Here is a 17,134-nt window from a genome sequence, read left to right on the forward strand (position 1 = left end):
TACGTTTTCTCATTTTATTGATATTGATATTGATACTGATGACACAATTAAGAAAAAAAAAAAAAAAAAAAAAAAAAAATATGAGCGTGTAAAGCTGTAAAAGGACAAAGGGAATAAAACTACCCGGTTAAGTAACATTTGTTTGATGTTTATCCAATAATTGAGCTAATTACCCTGTTTCTTATTGATCTATCCATTTTTCATATTCTGTTTGTTTTTCCGTGTTGTCGTCCACGACAAAATTATGCAAAAATGAGATTAGCTTTCTTCATGGATTGGTCGTCCATTCTTGTTGTCCACATTAATTGCCTCTTTTTTATTTTTTTATTTTTTATTTTTATTGAGATTGAGACTCAGATGTCCACATTAAGCTCAGCAATAGGACTCTCATCTCCAAATTTTATCAGACAATAATAATAATAATAATAATAATAATAATAATAATAATATCATCCCTCATTCTCTCGCACTTTACCCAGAAAAACAAAAAAAACAAAAAAAAAAGGAAAAAGAACGAGAGAGAGAGAGGGAGAGCTGAGCATCCCAACTAAAGGCCAGCGACCCCGTAACACCCCCCAAATTGTTTCACTTAAATTAAATTAAAATAACATAAATAAAATTAAATAAAAAAGGTGGGTTTTCTTGGCAGACAAGACCAACTCTAATTTCACTCTAAACCAACCACAATTAATTTAATCAAATCCCACTTCTTTATAAATACAATAAGCATGCTTGTTTCTTTGTTTCTTTCCTCCCCCAGTTCCTACTCTCACTCTCTCTCTCTCTCTCTCTGGAAATTCTCTCCCACCCTTCACGCAAAGCAGCTTTCACTTTCCTTTTGTCTTGTTTAAATTGTTGTTTTTTTTTTGGTTCCTGGGTTTCCGTGCTCTCACTCTCTCTCTCTCTTCTTTTTCTGTCATTGAGATCTGTTTCAGCTTCAATCAAATAATTATTTTCTTTAAAATAAAAATGGGGTATTCCCAAGGCAGTAGCAGTTGCGGCAACTCTGATGAAGAAGAGGAGCTGAAAATGAAAGCCATTCTCAGGAGAATGAAAATGGTGTTTGAGCTCGGCTGCTTTGTGCCGCAAAGCCAAAGGCTAAGGAGAAGAATATCTTTGAAGAAGGCTGAGAATCAGAATCAGAATCAGAACCATTATCAGAAGGAAGAAGATGAAGATGGAGATGAAGACGAAGATAACATGAAGCAGAAATTCGAGCACAACAAGGCATGGCTACTTGCAGAGTGTGGTGGTGGTGGTGGTGGTGGTGGGTCCAACATGAGTCACATGAACGGGGACCCACAGTCAGTTCATTCGTCATTCAGGTTCAGCTTCTGCTCTCAGGTGGAGCTTGAGAAAATGAACATGAACATGAGTTCTTCGAGCTCTTCAAGCGCAGCGACTGTTTTAATGGTGAATTTGGAGAATGGCCGGAATAACATCACTTGTGTTTCTGAGTCGAAAGCCAAAGAGATGAAGTGCAGGAGAATTCAGTCCTTGGAGAGAACCATTTCTCCCCTCGCCATTACCACCACTCTTGTCAGATTCACCTTTCCTGAGATTGCCTCCGCCACGCGCAATTTCTCCAAAGGTAAGCTGCTACTTGTTTCCTTCATGGTTTTTCTTCTTCTTCTTCTTCAGATCGTCAAATTTGTTGTATTCTTTTCAGGAAATAGAAATTATGGGTGGATCTTGTGCTTAATACGATTTAGTAAAAGTGACTGACGCCCTTTTTTGTTTATTTGCAGGTAGAGTGCTGGGGAGAGGGGCTCTGAGCTATGTGTTCAGAGGGAGAGTTGGTATGATGAGAACGTCGGTGGCGATAAAGAGGCTGGACAAAGAAGACAAGGAATCCTCAAAGGCATTTTGTAGGGAATTGATGATTGCTGCTTCCCTTCATCACCCGAATGTCGTCCCTCTCCTTGGCTTCTGCATTGATCCTGATCACGGCTTGTTTTTGGTCTACAAGTTTGTTTCTGGCGGCAGCCTCGACCGCCATTTGCACGGTTCGCGCTCTCGCTCTCGCTTCTTTTTCTTTGGATCCTTTATGGTATATGTGTATGAGTTACCAATCAAATTTGCAGAGAAAAAGAAGAAGAGGGGAATTAAGGGCACTTCAACACTCGGTTGGTCAGTGAGATACAAGGTGGCCATTGGGATTGCAGAGGCAGTTGCATATTTGCATAATGGGACTGAAAGATGTGTTGTTCATAGAGATATTAAACCCTCTAACATTCTTCTTTCTTCCAACAAAACACCCAAGGTATAACTATAAAAACAAACTAAGCTTTCTAATTAATTTTTTTCTTGTTATTATTATTATTTCTGGAATTCGTTCTATGCTGACTTGAATCTGTAATTCTGTTTGCTGCTGCAGTTGTGTGATTTTGGATTAGCAACGTGGACTTCTGCTCCCTCAGCTCCATTTCTCTGCAAAACCGTCAAGGGAACGTTTGGGTATGATTTCACATAAACTTTTGCTGCCATCGATAACTCTTTCTGTTTGTTGTTCAACAAAGGACTTTCTTTCTTTATTGTTCGGTAAAATTACAAATATACATATATATATGTGTGTGTGTGCAGTTACTTGGCTCCAGAGTATTTTCAGCATGGGAAAGTGTCAGATAAGACCGACGTTTATGCTCTCGGGGTAGTCTTGTTGGAGTTGATTACCGGTCGAAAGCCGATTGAAGCAAGAAGGCCACAGGGAGAGGAGAACTTAGTCCTGTGGGTAGGTTAATGCACTTTCTTTTCTTGTGTTGCCTTTAATGTCTTTCTTGTGATTGAATGATAATCATCCATGTAGCTCCTGATTTATAAATACTTCTTCAGTTCTTCTAAGAGTAACTTAAAACGCTTCTGACATTATTTCATCAGTCGTTTCGTGTCACCTAATCAATTGGCGGATAATTATAATCTTGTTTCCTATAAGGCTTTATTTACTTATGTACAAACAAGTCTCTTTGTGTGAAAGTAATTAATCCATATGTCCAAATTGCGGAGTCGTCTGGGTCTTCTCAAAGCTATTAGGTCACGGTCTTGAAATAGTATATTAAAGCAGAATGTTTAGATGGCTCTTGTCTAATCAGGTTAAAAAAAAAACATTTGTTGTGCACGCTTAGATGTTTCCTTCTTTGTTTGTAATTGGGTTTCTGATGGAAATGAATTTGTGTTGTGAGTTGCGGAGATCAGGAAACTCAATCTAAATTCCGAAAACTTAAGCCTTAAGTCTTGGCTGCGATCATTGTAGTTCAAGTGAATTCTGAGTTATATTTATGTTGGGAATTGCCACTTGAGCTTCTCAATGAAAGACACTAATTTCATGCTAGACTTACAACAATTTGATTCTTCCATCTTTCTGGACGAGAATAGTTTGATCAGACAGAGACAAAAGCTGTGTAACAGGGGAAACTATAACAGGAAACTCTCAATACTCAAAAACAATTTTTTTTTTTTTTTCGATTTTCTTTTCAAAAAATTGGGCCTCCCATGTGCGGGTTTGTGATGCTTGTTATGCTTGTTGGTCATTCGGTCATTTTGTAAAAATTCAGACACAATAATAAGCGTCTTATAATTTTACATCTGCCAGGCAAAACCCCTCTTGCATAAAGGAAAAGGGGCCATCGAAGAGTTGTTGGATCCAAGGATCAAATGCACTTCAAGAAATTCAAATCAGATAGGCCGAATGATCGAAGCAGCCGCTGCCTGTGTAACCAGTGAAGAAGCTCGCAGGCCAGCAATTGGGGAGATTATTGCAACCCTGAAAGGTGAAGAGCAACCTGTTTTCTCAAGTAGAAAGAAGAAGTCTAGTTTTCTGGGAAATGGATGTGTTATTGATTGTTACTCTCAACCACCACCAACAAACAACGAAATGAAGAGCCACTTAGCTTTGGCCATGTTAGGGGTTTCGGAGTTTGAAGACGACGATCACCTTTATTGTCGTTGATACAAAAAAGGAAAGGTTTGACTACCTGATTTTTTTCCTCTTTGGTTTGATGGTTGCTTGAATACAGAGAGCGCGAGAGTTTAGAAGTGAAAGGATGTTGAAACTGTAGATAGGACTAGGGTGGGATCTGACTGTGGTTGTACATATTTTTGTCATATATTACTTGCCCCCGCCTGTAGGATATTGATAGGGGAATAGTGCAACAGATTTTCATTTGATTGTAGAAGGAGCTTTTTTATGTTTGTTTCCAAGTATAAAATTCGAGTGTAATTGATTTTCATTCCTGAGAAAACTTCGTTTTTGTTATTAAACCTCTCTCAGCACCATAAATAGTTTTCTAAGCAGCACCGTAAATAGTTTTCTAAGATAGTGGGAAGATAAAACAATCCATGATTCTTTCGTGCTGTTGTTGCATTTGCCATTCACTGTTGAGAATTATGATACAACCCGACACTCGTGACAAGAAATTTATTACTATAAACATTTATGACACGTTGTTATTTATTCACCTAACATGATTTGGCATGATGATACAACACACTATCATCACCACCTAGATGAGATCCATAAAGAAAATGAATCCATTAATGTCGTTATAAAAAGCCACAATAATTATGGCACTAAAAAAAATAATAGTAAAACATCAAAAGCTTTGACCTACCAAATTATCTTAAAAGTCTAAATGAATAAATGAATAAGTGTACTTTCTAAGCACTACTTGGCAAGCATGCAAATGAATCACAAAAAAGCATTGCCAAAATAAAATTAAATTAAATTAAACAAAAGCATAAATAAAATAAAATTGAACAAAAAAAATTGACAAATGAGCTTGAGAAATAGAGAGAAACTAGAATATCTTTGCAACATCCTTGATCAAGCCACGATTGGCCTGAGCAAATTCTGTGAATTCCTCGAGAGAAATGAAACCATCACCGTCAGTGTCGATCTCAGCCATCATGCGTTGCACTTCATCTGATGTGACAGAGCCAAGCGCTTTCAGCGCATCGCCTAGCTCCGTAGATGAGATCTTTCCGTCACCATTGCTGTCGAAGCTCTTGAAAATGCGCTCCCTCTCTTCCTTCTCCTTTTGAGCATCAGCCATTGTTTTTTTTTTTTTTTTTCCCCTTCTTTTTTCAAACCAAAAAGAAGTCTGAGAAATACCTAATTACTACTTTTGTCTCTACTTCGTTTTTTGTTACTAAAAAAAAAAAATGTTCATTGGGAGTTTTGGCTTCTTGGCTTTTAAGGAGAGAGTTTTACAGAAAAGTAAAGGTTGTACTTGAAAATCGGGTACTTTGTTTCAGCATCAGGCTTGCGTTACCTAAAGAATGAAACCGTCAACTGTTTTACCGGAATAATTAAGATAAGTTAGTTAGTCGTGGATATCCTAATAATAGATGGGACAGCTTTTAAGAAGAAAATTTTGAATTTTATTTTATTTATTTAATCAGTAACAAGTATGGGACTTTGTGCACACACAATGACTATGAATCGGATAATATTGAGTAGCAAATTGGGCTACAAAGTTGGGCTTGGTGGAATTCATTTTAGGCCTACTTATCCACGTATCTTGAAGGAAAAAATTACACAATTATTATGACTTCTAAAAGTGCCTCTTTTTTAATTTTTTTTTTAGGATATCGTATTAATGGAAAAATTACAAAATTTTCTTTTTACGCTAAGTCGTCTCACGAACATAACTTTAAATTTGACTTGCATACGCTCAGTTTAGCCGTGGATTTCTGATGCCGTCAATTGTTAGAGCCTTGAAAATCTATTGCCACACGTGGGAGGGATGTCTTGTGCAAGTCTCAGCTTAGACTACTCACTAAGAAATGAAATAACAAAAGTAATCAACGTGATAAAATAACGATTATAACGAATAACATTGTATCTGGTCTGACAAAATAAAATAATAGCATAATACGTGAACACGAAATAAACAATCCAAAATGCCAACAAAATCCAGCTTCTACTAAGAAAATTAAAAATAAACATCAGTAGATTAAAGTATAAGCTCAACATGAACGTCTAAACTCCAAAGTGATGTGCACAAGTCCTTTTTTTTTATTTTTTATTTTATTTAGAATAATGAAAATACAGGCAGTTGATGGTAGTATTATCTTACAAGTCGCCAAAAAAACATTATCTGAGTTTGGGTACATAACATTGATATTTTGACTATCAATCTAACTAAAATTATCTCTCTTATTGTACACTCTTGTCACAGTTCCAGTAACAATAATTTAGAATGTAATAATTAAAAAAAAAAAAAAAATCTAAGCAACAGATTTGAGAATGGCGTTTAGTACAGCTTCTCTAGTTGGCAAAGCAGGAATCGCACCTCTCTCCGTGACAGTCAACGCGCCACAAGCATTAGCAAACTTGAGAGCATCTCTCAATTTGTCCTCTTTCTACAATATGAATGAATGTTTCAAGGGGACACATAAGACTCTTGAAAAATGTTCTTTTTTTTAGGGGTGACAAAATTGACAAGACCAATAAAACATAGTAGCTATAGTCAGTCATATGATGGATTAGTTCTCGTTTCTGCGCCCATACTCACTTGACAGACTATACTCAACGCGGAAAGACGAGTCCTAAATCCAGATGATTTCTCGGACTCTCTTTTAGACACGAGTCTATTTTCTTACCACAATTCTAATGTGATGCAACTTTGTCCCTCCAGTTCACAATTCTTGTATGCTAGAACCGAACTAATGCAGGAGTGGGATAGGACAACTCTGACTTTCAGTTGGAAGACTCCTACACGGATTAGGATGCCTTATTGATTTACCTTTGCAAATTTATGCTTTAGAACAACTGGGTTATGTTATCAAGGGATTTATAATTGGGAATTAAAATATTGAACTTCCAAAGGCAGGCCTAAAATATTGGGGTAACAGCAATAGATACAGGATTAGACACTAAATATAGTGTGATAAAATATTTTCGAAGCAATATAGTTTCACCGGGAATATGTAACAGTGTGCAAGTAACTCTTTTTCTAGTTCTATTTTTTGTAAAGGATTTAAATATTCTGTATTCGCTTGAAGGTTTAAAAGAAAAAGAAAAAGAAAATCAAATGCCAGTACCTGAAGCAAGGAGAGGTCAAGTGCTAGTTGTGATAGTACACCGGCTACAAATGCATCCCCAGCACCAGTGGTGTCCACAGCATCTACCTTTACACCTTCCACTCTTCCACTAAACTCCTGCAAATACATAAACAGCTTGCAACCTTTATGTTACTTGAGAAGCACAACTCTGGTGTCCGACACTTTCAAAGACTTGTAAACAGAACATTCAACATCTTAAAAGATTTACTATTTGTGATCTCTCGGCATTTTGGTTTCCTAGTAAACTTGACTGAGTAAATGTCATAGATCCTTTCAACTCATACCAAATTGCATTGGACTTTTATTTTAAGGAATATTTTATAAATGGTTCAAGAAAAGGGATCCAAGAAACTGAATTTTGTCACACACGCCCAGTGTGTACACGTACAATGTTGGTTGTCAGTTGAATTTATGTAGGATTTGACCGTTTGACAACAGAATATCCTCAAGTTTTTCTCATTTCCAACTTTTGCAATTGAGGAACTTTGGTAGAGTTCGTTTCACCAATTTGAGTTTAGAATTCGAGTTTTATTACAGTAAAAAGCTCTCACAAACAGTCCCATCTAATTTTTTTGCTACAGTTAAAAGCTCTCAGAAACAGTCACATCTAACTTTTTTACTGCAGTAAAAAACTCTCACATAAAATCACATCTCAACTCGAATTAAAAACTCGAATCAGCGAACTAAACGGACCCTAAATGTCGAAAGTTGATGCGAACATAATTGTCCAATTCTAGCTTATAATAAATGAGATCTCTTTTTAAATTATCGGTTGTATATATTGAGCATCAATGTTTACCATCCGATTCTGCATCAATATTCATGTAATTGTGAAGCATAGAAAGAAGCACTTTTTCTCTTCAAAGCATTTATCTTTCTCACAAAAGGAATGTAATGCTCTTTGTCTACTCCCAAAAGAACGCCATAAATGATGTAAAAAATAAAAATGATTGGACATTCTACAAAAGAGAGAAAAATATTCATTCACTTTATTTATTTATTTATAAAATTACTTATTTTATTTTGTTAAGGCTTCAGTAGCTTTAAGTATTAGCAGAGTTGCACCTGTTTTGAGAAAACTGAAGGAATTAACAAATGCTTCATTAAATTCGAGGGCACGTACCGCCCAAAGAGAAGTGAATAGAAAAAATTTCAGTTTATAAGGACTCTTACCTTGGTGTAATACCTGCAACCATCCGGGCCCTCAGTAACAAGCAGTAATTTAAGATTTGGGTGGTACAATTTACGAACAACATTGTCATCATACGGATCTTCTCCTTGCGTTAGAAAAGAGATCTCTTCTTCGCTTATCTGAAAATTCATTCAACGGAAACACTCAGAGGTGGTATCTCCATTACTTTAGAATTCTATATTCACAAAATATCACATGTAAAACCAGAGCCACATGATCTGCATGTTTTAAGCACGATTACCTTGATGATGTCGGCAATTTCCCATATGCTCAAAATTCCTTCTCTGGCAGCGTCTGCAGAAGGCCACAGTGGAAGTCTGAGGTTTGGATCATAAGAAATGACCACGCCAGCATCCTTCGCAGCTTTTGCTGCAGCAATGTGGGCTGACTTGCATGGTTCTGTAATTAGACTTATAGAACCATAGTGAAATATTTTTGCCTGCCAGAAGATGGACAAAAAAAAAAAAAAAAATCATTATAAAAGTGAGCTCACTATGGAAAGAAAGAAAATAAAATAACTAGACGCATGGAATTTAATCAATAAACCGTTTGATGTCCATCATGAAAAGAGGCAGAAACTATGTCCATCATATCATACCTTTCCCAAATGTATTTTTGTCTGTTTTTTTTTTTTTTCCCTTTTTAGGGGAAAAAAATACTCTATAACGAAACTTCTTTGTAGGCAAAATGATGAAGAAAATAATGTCATACCTTTCTGATTAAATTCAGATCGAGTTCAGATTCTTCAAGCAACATGTCAGCACTAGGATTACGATAAAACATGAACTCACGTTCACCATCACTCCTCAGCGTAACAAAAGCTAAAGCAGTTCGTGCACCAGGGTCAAAACGCATTCCTTCAGTTTTCACATTATTTTCCTTCAGTATATTGGCAAGCATGTATCCAAACTCATCTTCACCAACCTGTAAACAGTGCACATATATGAGATATGACAGGATAAAGAAGAATATTTATTTTACCTTTCAAGCTTAAAAGCACATATCTTAAGTTATTACGATTGTGATATTACACAAACAATTGAATATATATACTCCTGAACTTTGGGGTCGTTTTTAGTTTGCCCCCTGAATTTTAAATTGTTCCCACTTAATCCCTTATGTTAGAATTTTTGTTCAAAATAGATAGAAAAAAGAATAATGCAGTCCCATGGTCTTTCTATTTGAATATCTGTTAAAAGCAAACGGATAAAAATCACATGACCACACTTAACCCTCTTTTTCCCGATCTTATTCTAACAAAAATTCTTACAAATGGGCTTAGATGGGACTAACCTAAAATTCATGGGGGCAAAGTGCGAGTTTTCAAAGTTTAAGGAGCAAACAGAGAATGACTCCAAAGTTTAGGGGGCGCCAATGATAATAATTCTAATAGATATATAACATATATATTTATATATATAGGAGCAATTAAAAAATGAAACTCGGTGTGAAAGTCTGCAATTATAATCATTGCCTGGCTTCATTAATGTTTTAACAAACAGATTTCTTCTGAAAAGTTGCATTCCCGGATAACAGATTGTACATATATCTGATCAAACCAGGTTTGTCGAACGCCATTTGTTACTAAAATTTTCTAATAATCACTTTTAGGAGTTGTAAAAGCAATCTCGAGCTGGCCCTACGATCCGAAGGACAAAATATAAGAAAAGAAAATCAAATCTTGAAATGCTTGTTCAACACTTGCATACTTGGAGATAATATTGTATACACAAACTGATGTCTGCAACATCCTCATCCTTTTCCTTTTTTGTTCGGCAATTAAATGTTTGTATAAGCCACTAAGTAGATCAAAGTATCTCATAGTTAACAAAACTGCAAGATAATTATATTACATATATGCAGATACAAACAAAACATTTTGTATGTTTGTTGTGCAAAATGTTCACCTTTTATTAGAGCCTCAGAATTGTTTCTCTTCTGTAAGTTTAAGAACCAATAATGATAATAAGAAGATAAAAGTTGAATTGTTAACAACGGTACCAAACCTTCCCAAGAAATGCTGATGAACCACCGAGACGAGCTATACCAACGGCAACGTTAGCAGGTGCGCCTCCCGGAGCTTTCTTAAAAGCAGGTGCTTCAGCCAATGAAACTCCATTAACAGTCGGGACGAAATCAATCAACAACTCTCCAAAACAAACCACGAGTGAGGACTGGTCTGTTTCTGACAATCCTGCTCCTGGAGCTGGAATTGCTCTTCCTTAAAAAAAAAAACAAAAAAACAAAAAAAAAAGCTGCATCAATTTATTTGGCGGAAAAAAGGAGAACAACTGAACTGAAGGAAAAGAAGAAAAGTTGAAAAAAGTGGATCATTTATGCTACTAATTCTTAAAGAATGCTCAATCAAGAAGATACTGAAGCTGACTTGCTAGCACTCAGTATCATTTCTTTACAATTTTCTCCTCCTCGATTTCTACCTTGCTAATGGCAAATGGCAATGGCATGCGGTGTCAAAATGGTCACATCAATGTAGATTGTAATGCAGTAGTTGTTGTAAGCTACAAAATTTAACATTAACCGTAACAATTATCTCTAATTTGGAACCCAAAAAAAAAAAAAAAACACTTTTCTGACTAAATCAATCAACCGTGAATCACATTGGAGTTGTTTGGTTGTTCAAAACTTAAACAAACAAGAAATTTGAATGAAATTCCAAGAGAAAGAATGAATTACCTTTTACACAAGTGAATCTGGCAAATGAAGTAAGTGGTGGCGGGCAAGAAAATCCAGAAGCTCTAACATTTGTGACAGCGATAGCGGTCATGAGGAATGGAGGAGGAGCCACCCTGCTGCCGAAGCAGAAACTGGTCGAGTGAAGACCCATCCAATTTCAAAATTTTAAGAATTAAGAATTAAAAATCACAAATTACAATTACAAACAACAAAGTCCAAATCCCAGAAAGAAGAAGTCGATCAATTTCATCAAAAAAAGAAGAAAAAAAGAAAAAGGTCAATTGAATTGAGAGACTTGTCTTGAGTTGAGGAGTGAGGAGTGAACAGAACAAACAAGTAGGCGCAGCAGCGGAGAAAGCAAACGGGGAAAGGAAGATATATGTTCGAAAGCAATATTTTAGCTTCCTTTATTATATAAATATAAATAAAATACAACTATGGTTTTGCTTTTGGGACAATCAAACCGAAACCAAATGGTGCAGAGGCAACTTTGTTCTTGTTTTATCGTTTGTTTGTTGCCAAGTGGACGCCAGACTTCACCTCCATATATCTCATTATCTTCTCCTTTTCTTTTTGTTTTTTAGTTTTTTCTCTTAAATGTACTTTTTTTTAAGGGATAAAGAGAAAAATAAGCTAAGATTTGAGATGAATTAAAATTAATAGGTTAATAATTTACATAAATTAATAAATAAGTTAAATTACTGTTTTCGTCCCTAACTAGTCTGGTTATGAACCATAATTTGACAAGCTATTATCCATAATTGTCCATAACTTGTCTGACTATAAACTATAACTTGACAAGTTTATCTATAACTTATCTGATTATGTACCATAACTTAACAAATTATGACCTATTAATTTCTATAACTAAAAATTAGCTTATATATTTTCTTAAACTTTTCATATTCACATATTTTCTACTCTTTCTTTTTTTTTTTTAAAAGTACTGACATCCTTATTCACCTATTCAGTTTCTTATAATTATATTTTTTTAAATGTGATAGTCTAAAATTGTTGGGTGTATATGAAAATGAAACGTTTTTGTATGTTATCGGAGACATGAAAATAAAAACAGTATGTAAACTGTTTTTGTTCAATAAAGTGTTTTAAAAATAAAAACGAAAATAAAAAAATAATAATAATAATTTTTGTTAAGGAATTTAAAAATGATAAAGTTATTTTTTCTTTTTTATTTTTATTTTCTAATACTTATGAGTAGTGTAATATTTAAAAATTAATTACTAGTTATTAATTATCAATTATATACTAATATATTAATTAATAATTAATAAATAGATAATAGTTACTTAATTATTAATTAAATATTCATATCTTATTATTGAATTTGTACTTTAGTAATAAAAAATTAGAATAAATAATAAATAATAAATAATAATAGTAATTAACTTGTTAGTTAAAGATTAATTACCACAATTTGATTATATGATATATTAATAATTAATAATTAGTTATTAAATATGTAATTAATAATTAATAAATCAATTATACTAGATTAACAAGTTAATAGTTAATAAATAAATAAATAGTAATCACTTAATTAATATTAGTATTAATTTATAATTATTAATTTTGTAATATACTAATCAGCAATAATTAATAAATGATAATTAGTAATTAATTATTATTGAAAGAATAATTACTAAAAATTTATCATGTAATATATCACACTATAGTTTATTCAATAGATATAAGTAATTAATCAACTAATTATTTGATTATATAACTAAAAGTTAATTATTTAATTATTAAAAGCAAATTAATTCAATTCAATTTAAATAATAGTTTATTCAATAAACATTAATAATTAATTAACTAAAGTTAATTACCGTCCTTTTTTTGCGTTTATGGATGTAATTGTGTAGCATGTTTACTTATCAGGAGTAGGGAATGGGAATTCAGATTCGGAATCAACTCTATGTTTACTTACTCATTTATATCCTGGAATGGGAGTGAGAATGTGTGGGCCCCACACCAATTTGGGATTGGCACTCCTCCCACCCCCAACCGGATTGCCACTCCCAATCCTGATATTAAATATAAAATTATGAATTTATCCTTATTTTTCTCCTTTATTTAACTCTCTAGGGTTTATTTCTCCCTTTTTCTCTCTAGGGTTTAGCAACAGAGCATGATTTACTATGTGTATTCTACAACATTCCGGATCAACTCAAGAAGGGATACATCCTCAAAATTCTTAGTCGTGGGGTTTAAGTGTTAGATTAGTCAATTATTAGTTTACTTAAATTATGTTGGTACTTTGAATTATGCTTAGGACATATTTTTCGATTTATGACTTGGAACTTCTTTTTGAAAGTTTATGACTTAAAACTTAGTTATTTTGTTCTTATTTTATTTCATCATCATATTCTTTTCTTGAAATTGAGTTAAAATTTATTGAGAAAAATAACTTAGATGATTAATTAGGTGTGATTAAAAAAATCCAATTACTAGTTAGTTATTCTAATATTAAGATAGTTAGCATAATATACAATTTTTTTTTAAAGTTCAACACACAAAAATCTTCTAAAGGGTAGGTAAGTAAATTTATAACAGTTTATTCTGATTCTGAGTGTAAGTAAACGCATGAATAGAATTAGGATTGATTCCGATTCTGATTCCTGGAACCTAAGTAAACAACTTATTTTGACTCTGATTTTTGACTCTGAATCATGTCCACTCTGATTACGGATAAAGGATTACAGATAAATAAACATGTAAGTCTACGTCCAGACGTCACCTTTTCAAGCTATTTCCTCAATTTTTCTTTTTTGAAAGTCAAGTGCTCAATGCGTATAGAGGCTATAGGTGTAGATGTGTTGGTGTGCTGAGATAAACATTAGCGCAACTTTTATTTTTTTCTGTTTTTTTACTACTTTTTACATTTATTATTTAACATATGGGTGACCTTTTTTAAAATTATAATTTTTGTTTCTATTATAGTATTTTTATCTCATAAAAAGGTGAATTTTAAAAATTAAAATTTTAAATTAAAATTTTAAATTTATGAATCAAACGTCACTATAGACTCAATTATCTTATTTTCTAATTAAATGATAATATATTATATTAAAAAAGTTTATATACCAAGCAGTGAATGCAGAAAATAACAAAAAAAGTGACTCTACCATTCATTTCTCATTAAAAAATAGCATTGATATTTGATCATATCATATGATGCCATTCATTTATGCTAAGATCTTATATATATATATATATATATACACACACGTAATTGGTTATTCATTTTTAAAATCCGTAAGAAATGTTTCCTTATGGTTTCCTTATGATATTCTATTATATTTATATAGGTTGCTTCTCCTGCAAATTCAAATTAAAAATAAAAAGCACGATTACAAATGAAAGGGATATGTCTGCAAAATTTTAATAACGCCGTAGACAATCAAAGCATATATATATATATATACACGCACACAAAAACACACACACACACATATATATATATATTATATGATATAAACATTTATTTATACAAATTAAAATAAAATAAAAATACATAAAAAATAAAATAAAATCACACAAAAAGAAATAAAAATCTAATAAAACTAAAATAAAACAAAATACATTAAAACAAACTAAAATAAATTAAAATCTTGAGAATTAAGCCAATTTTTGTACAAAATTAAAAGTAAAATAACTATATTTTGAAGAGTTATCATGGACAAATTATAATAAGATACATTTCCGATCTCAAATTGTATGAGTATTCGGGTCGATTTGTGCGATTTTTTTAGAAACCATCAACTAAATTAAAAATAATTTTTTTAAGCGGTCTTCGGCTTGATATTTTTAACAAAAGTCAAATTAAACCAAATCACATGTAAACAGTTTGGGCGGTTTGAGTTTGGGACTAAAAAGGATTCAATAATTTATAAAAATTATAAAATCATTAATCCATAAAAATAAAAAATAAGATTCAACCCAAAAATAGCAAATGTATAAAAAATCACCATTTAAAGTTTTAATACAAATCAATAAAAATATGATAAGGTGTATTTTATAAGTACATAAATATTTAAATAATAGTTTATTCAATAAACATTAATAATTAATTAAATAAAGTTAATTACCGTCATTTTTTTTGCGTTTATGGATGTAATTGTGTTAAGTCTACGTCCAGACGTCAGCTTTTCAAGTTATTTCCTCAATTTGTCTTTTTTGAAAGTTAAGTACTCAATGCGTATAAAGGCTATAAGTGTAGATTTGTTGGTATGCCGTGATAAATATTACCGTCATTTGTTTTTTTTTTTTTTTGTTGTTTTATTTTATTTTTTACATTTATTATTTAACATGTAGATTTAATTATTTAATTATTTTATTTAAATAATAATATATTATATTAATAGAATTTATGTGTTAAATAATTAATGATAAATATAATAACAGAAATAGTAACTCTAACATTCATTTCTCATTAAAAAATAACATTGATATTTGATCATATCATATGATGCAATTCATTTATGCTAAGATCTTATATATATATATATATATATATATACACATATATATACACATATATATGATTGGTTATTCATTTTTAAGATCCGTGAGAAATGTTTCCTTATATAGGTTGCTTCTCCTGCAAATTCAAATTAAAAATAAAAAGCACGATTACAAAAGAAAGGGATATGTCTGCAAAATTTTAATAATACCGTAGACAATCAAAGCATATATATACACGCATACAAACACGCGCACACACACACACACACACACATATATATATTATATGATATAAATATTTATTTATACAAATTAAAATAAAATAAAAATACATAAAATCACACAAAAATAAATACAAATATAATAAAACTAAAATAAAACAAAATACATTAAAACAAAACAAAATAAATTAAAACAAACCAAAATAAATTAAAATCTCGAGAATTTAGCCAATTTTTGTACAAAAGTAGAAGTAAAATAACTCTATTTTATAGAGTTATCATGGACCAATTATAATAAGATACATTTCTGATCTCAAACTATAGGAGTATTCGCAATCAATTTGGGCAGTTCTTTTTAGAAACCATCAACTAAACTAAAAATAATTTTTTAAAGCGGTTTGCGGCTTGATATTTTTAACAAAAGCCAAGTTAAACTAAATCACATGTAAACAGTTTGGGCGGTTTGAGCTTAGAACTAAAAAAGTTTCAATAATTTATAAAAATTATAAAATCGTTAATCCATAAAAATAAAAAAATAAGATTCAACCTAAAAATAGTAAATGTACAAAAGTTCACCATTTATACAAACCAATAAAAATATGAGAAGGTGTTTTTTTATAAGTATATAACCTTCATTATGAAAAATAAAAATAAAAATAAAAATAAAAATATTTTAAAAATTAAGAAATTATATACGTATATTTTTGGCAGATTATTTGGCAGTTTAGGAGATTTAGGGAGTCCAAACCACAAATTAAACTGCCCAAAAAATTTAGATTAAAAAACCGACTAGGCCACCTAATAATCTAAAAATAATTAACAATTTGGTTCAGTTTGATTTGGATTGAGCGATTTTCATGGCTTGATGTACTTTTTAAAATGTATCCTTCAATATTTTTACTAGCGATAATAGAAAAAGTATTACAAAGATAACATTAGTTTTTTACTTCTTCTTCTAAGTCGCTATCAATTGTCATACCATGCGTTTGTTTCATATATTTGAATTACTATTCAAACTTTTTTATTGTAATATTTTTCTCATAAAATTTAAATTTTTGGTCAAACTTTTCTATTTAAATTTATGAATCAAACGAGTCTGTAGATTATTTTGATAACTATAGTAGTTACCAACAATCACAGATTTTATAATAGTTGACCACAAATAATTATTATAAGGGTTTTTTTTTATGATAGAACCTTACCGGTTACCATTGTGAATACTTTTAAAAGTTAAATCTAATTTAAAATGTATGTAGATAACTAAAGTTATAAAATAGAGCTCTAGCAATAATAACTAAACTCTTCTATCTTAAAAAACATATTTTTAATTAGTAATATGTATTAAAAAAGTTAATCCGTATTTTAAAATTTTAGGTCCTACTATAACGTTTCTTATGACCCCACCTCTTACTATAACGTTTTTTATAATTTAAATTATTCAAATTCTCCCACCTCTTACTAATAAAGGGCAAAAAAAGGG

General features: G+C 31.7%; 3 protein-coding genes across 5 annotated transcripts; 1 reads left to right on the top strand and 2 right to left on the bottom strand.

Moving 5' to 3' along the window:
* Nucleotides 1-889: 889 nt before the first annotated feature.
* On the top strand, nucleotides 890-4,257 carry LOC21409852 (probable serine/threonine-protein kinase PBL7). The gene is made up of 6 exons (XM_010110728.2): nucleotides 890-1,591; nucleotides 1,749-2,006; nucleotides 2,085-2,263; nucleotides 2,378-2,457; nucleotides 2,584-2,731; nucleotides 3,590-4,257. The coding sequence occupies exons 1-6, from the start codon at nucleotides 970-972 to the stop codon at nucleotides 3,944-3,946; spliced, it is 1,644 nt and encodes a 547-aa protein (XP_010109030.1). The 5' UTR covers nucleotides 890-969; the 3' UTR covers nucleotides 3,947-4,257.
* A 536-nt stretch (nucleotides 4,258-4,793) lies between these two features.
* Nucleotides 4,794-5,048, bottom strand: LOC21409853 (polcalcin Ole e 3). The gene has a single exon (XM_010110729.1). It carries the CDS (start codon nucleotides 5,046-5,048, stop codon nucleotides 4,794-4,796), a length of 255 nt encoding a protein of 84 aa, XP_010109031.1.
* Nucleotides 5,049-6,006: 958 nt separating this feature from the next.
* On the bottom strand, nucleotides 6,007-11,459 carry LOC21409854 (probable fructokinase-6, chloroplastic). 3 transcript variants are annotated; one of them, XM_024173809.1, is made up of 8 exons: nucleotides 11,244-11,459; nucleotides 10,949-11,064; nucleotides 10,261-10,475; nucleotides 8,966-9,178; nucleotides 8,496-8,693; nucleotides 8,236-8,373; nucleotides 7,042-7,158; nucleotides 6,007-6,360 (listed from the first exon to the last, which is right to left on the bottom strand). In XM_024173809.1, exons 2-8 carry the CDS (start codon nucleotides 11,037-11,039, stop codon nucleotides 6,226-6,228), a joined length of 1,107 nt encoding a protein of 368 aa, XP_024029577.1. In that variant the 5' UTR covers nucleotides 11,040-11,064; nucleotides 11,244-11,459; the 3' UTR covers nucleotides 6,007-6,225. The 3 variants fall into 3 exon arrangements, with proteins under 3 accessions (XP_024029577.1, XP_024029576.1, XP_010109032.1); XM_024173808.1 differs by having other exon boundaries at nucleotides 10,949-11,079; XM_010110730.2 differs by lacking the exon at nucleotides 11,244-11,459 and having other exon boundaries at nucleotides 10,949-11,229.
* Nucleotides 11,460-17,134: the final 5,675 nt, after the last annotated feature.

Source organism: Morus notabilis, unplaced genomic scaffold (genome assembly GCF_000414095.1).
Source record: "Morus notabilis unplaced genomic scaffold, ASM41409v2 Scaffold518, whole genome shotgun sequence".
Taxonomy (NCBI): Eukaryota; Viridiplantae; Streptophyta; class Magnoliopsida; order Rosales; family Moraceae; genus Morus; species Morus notabilis.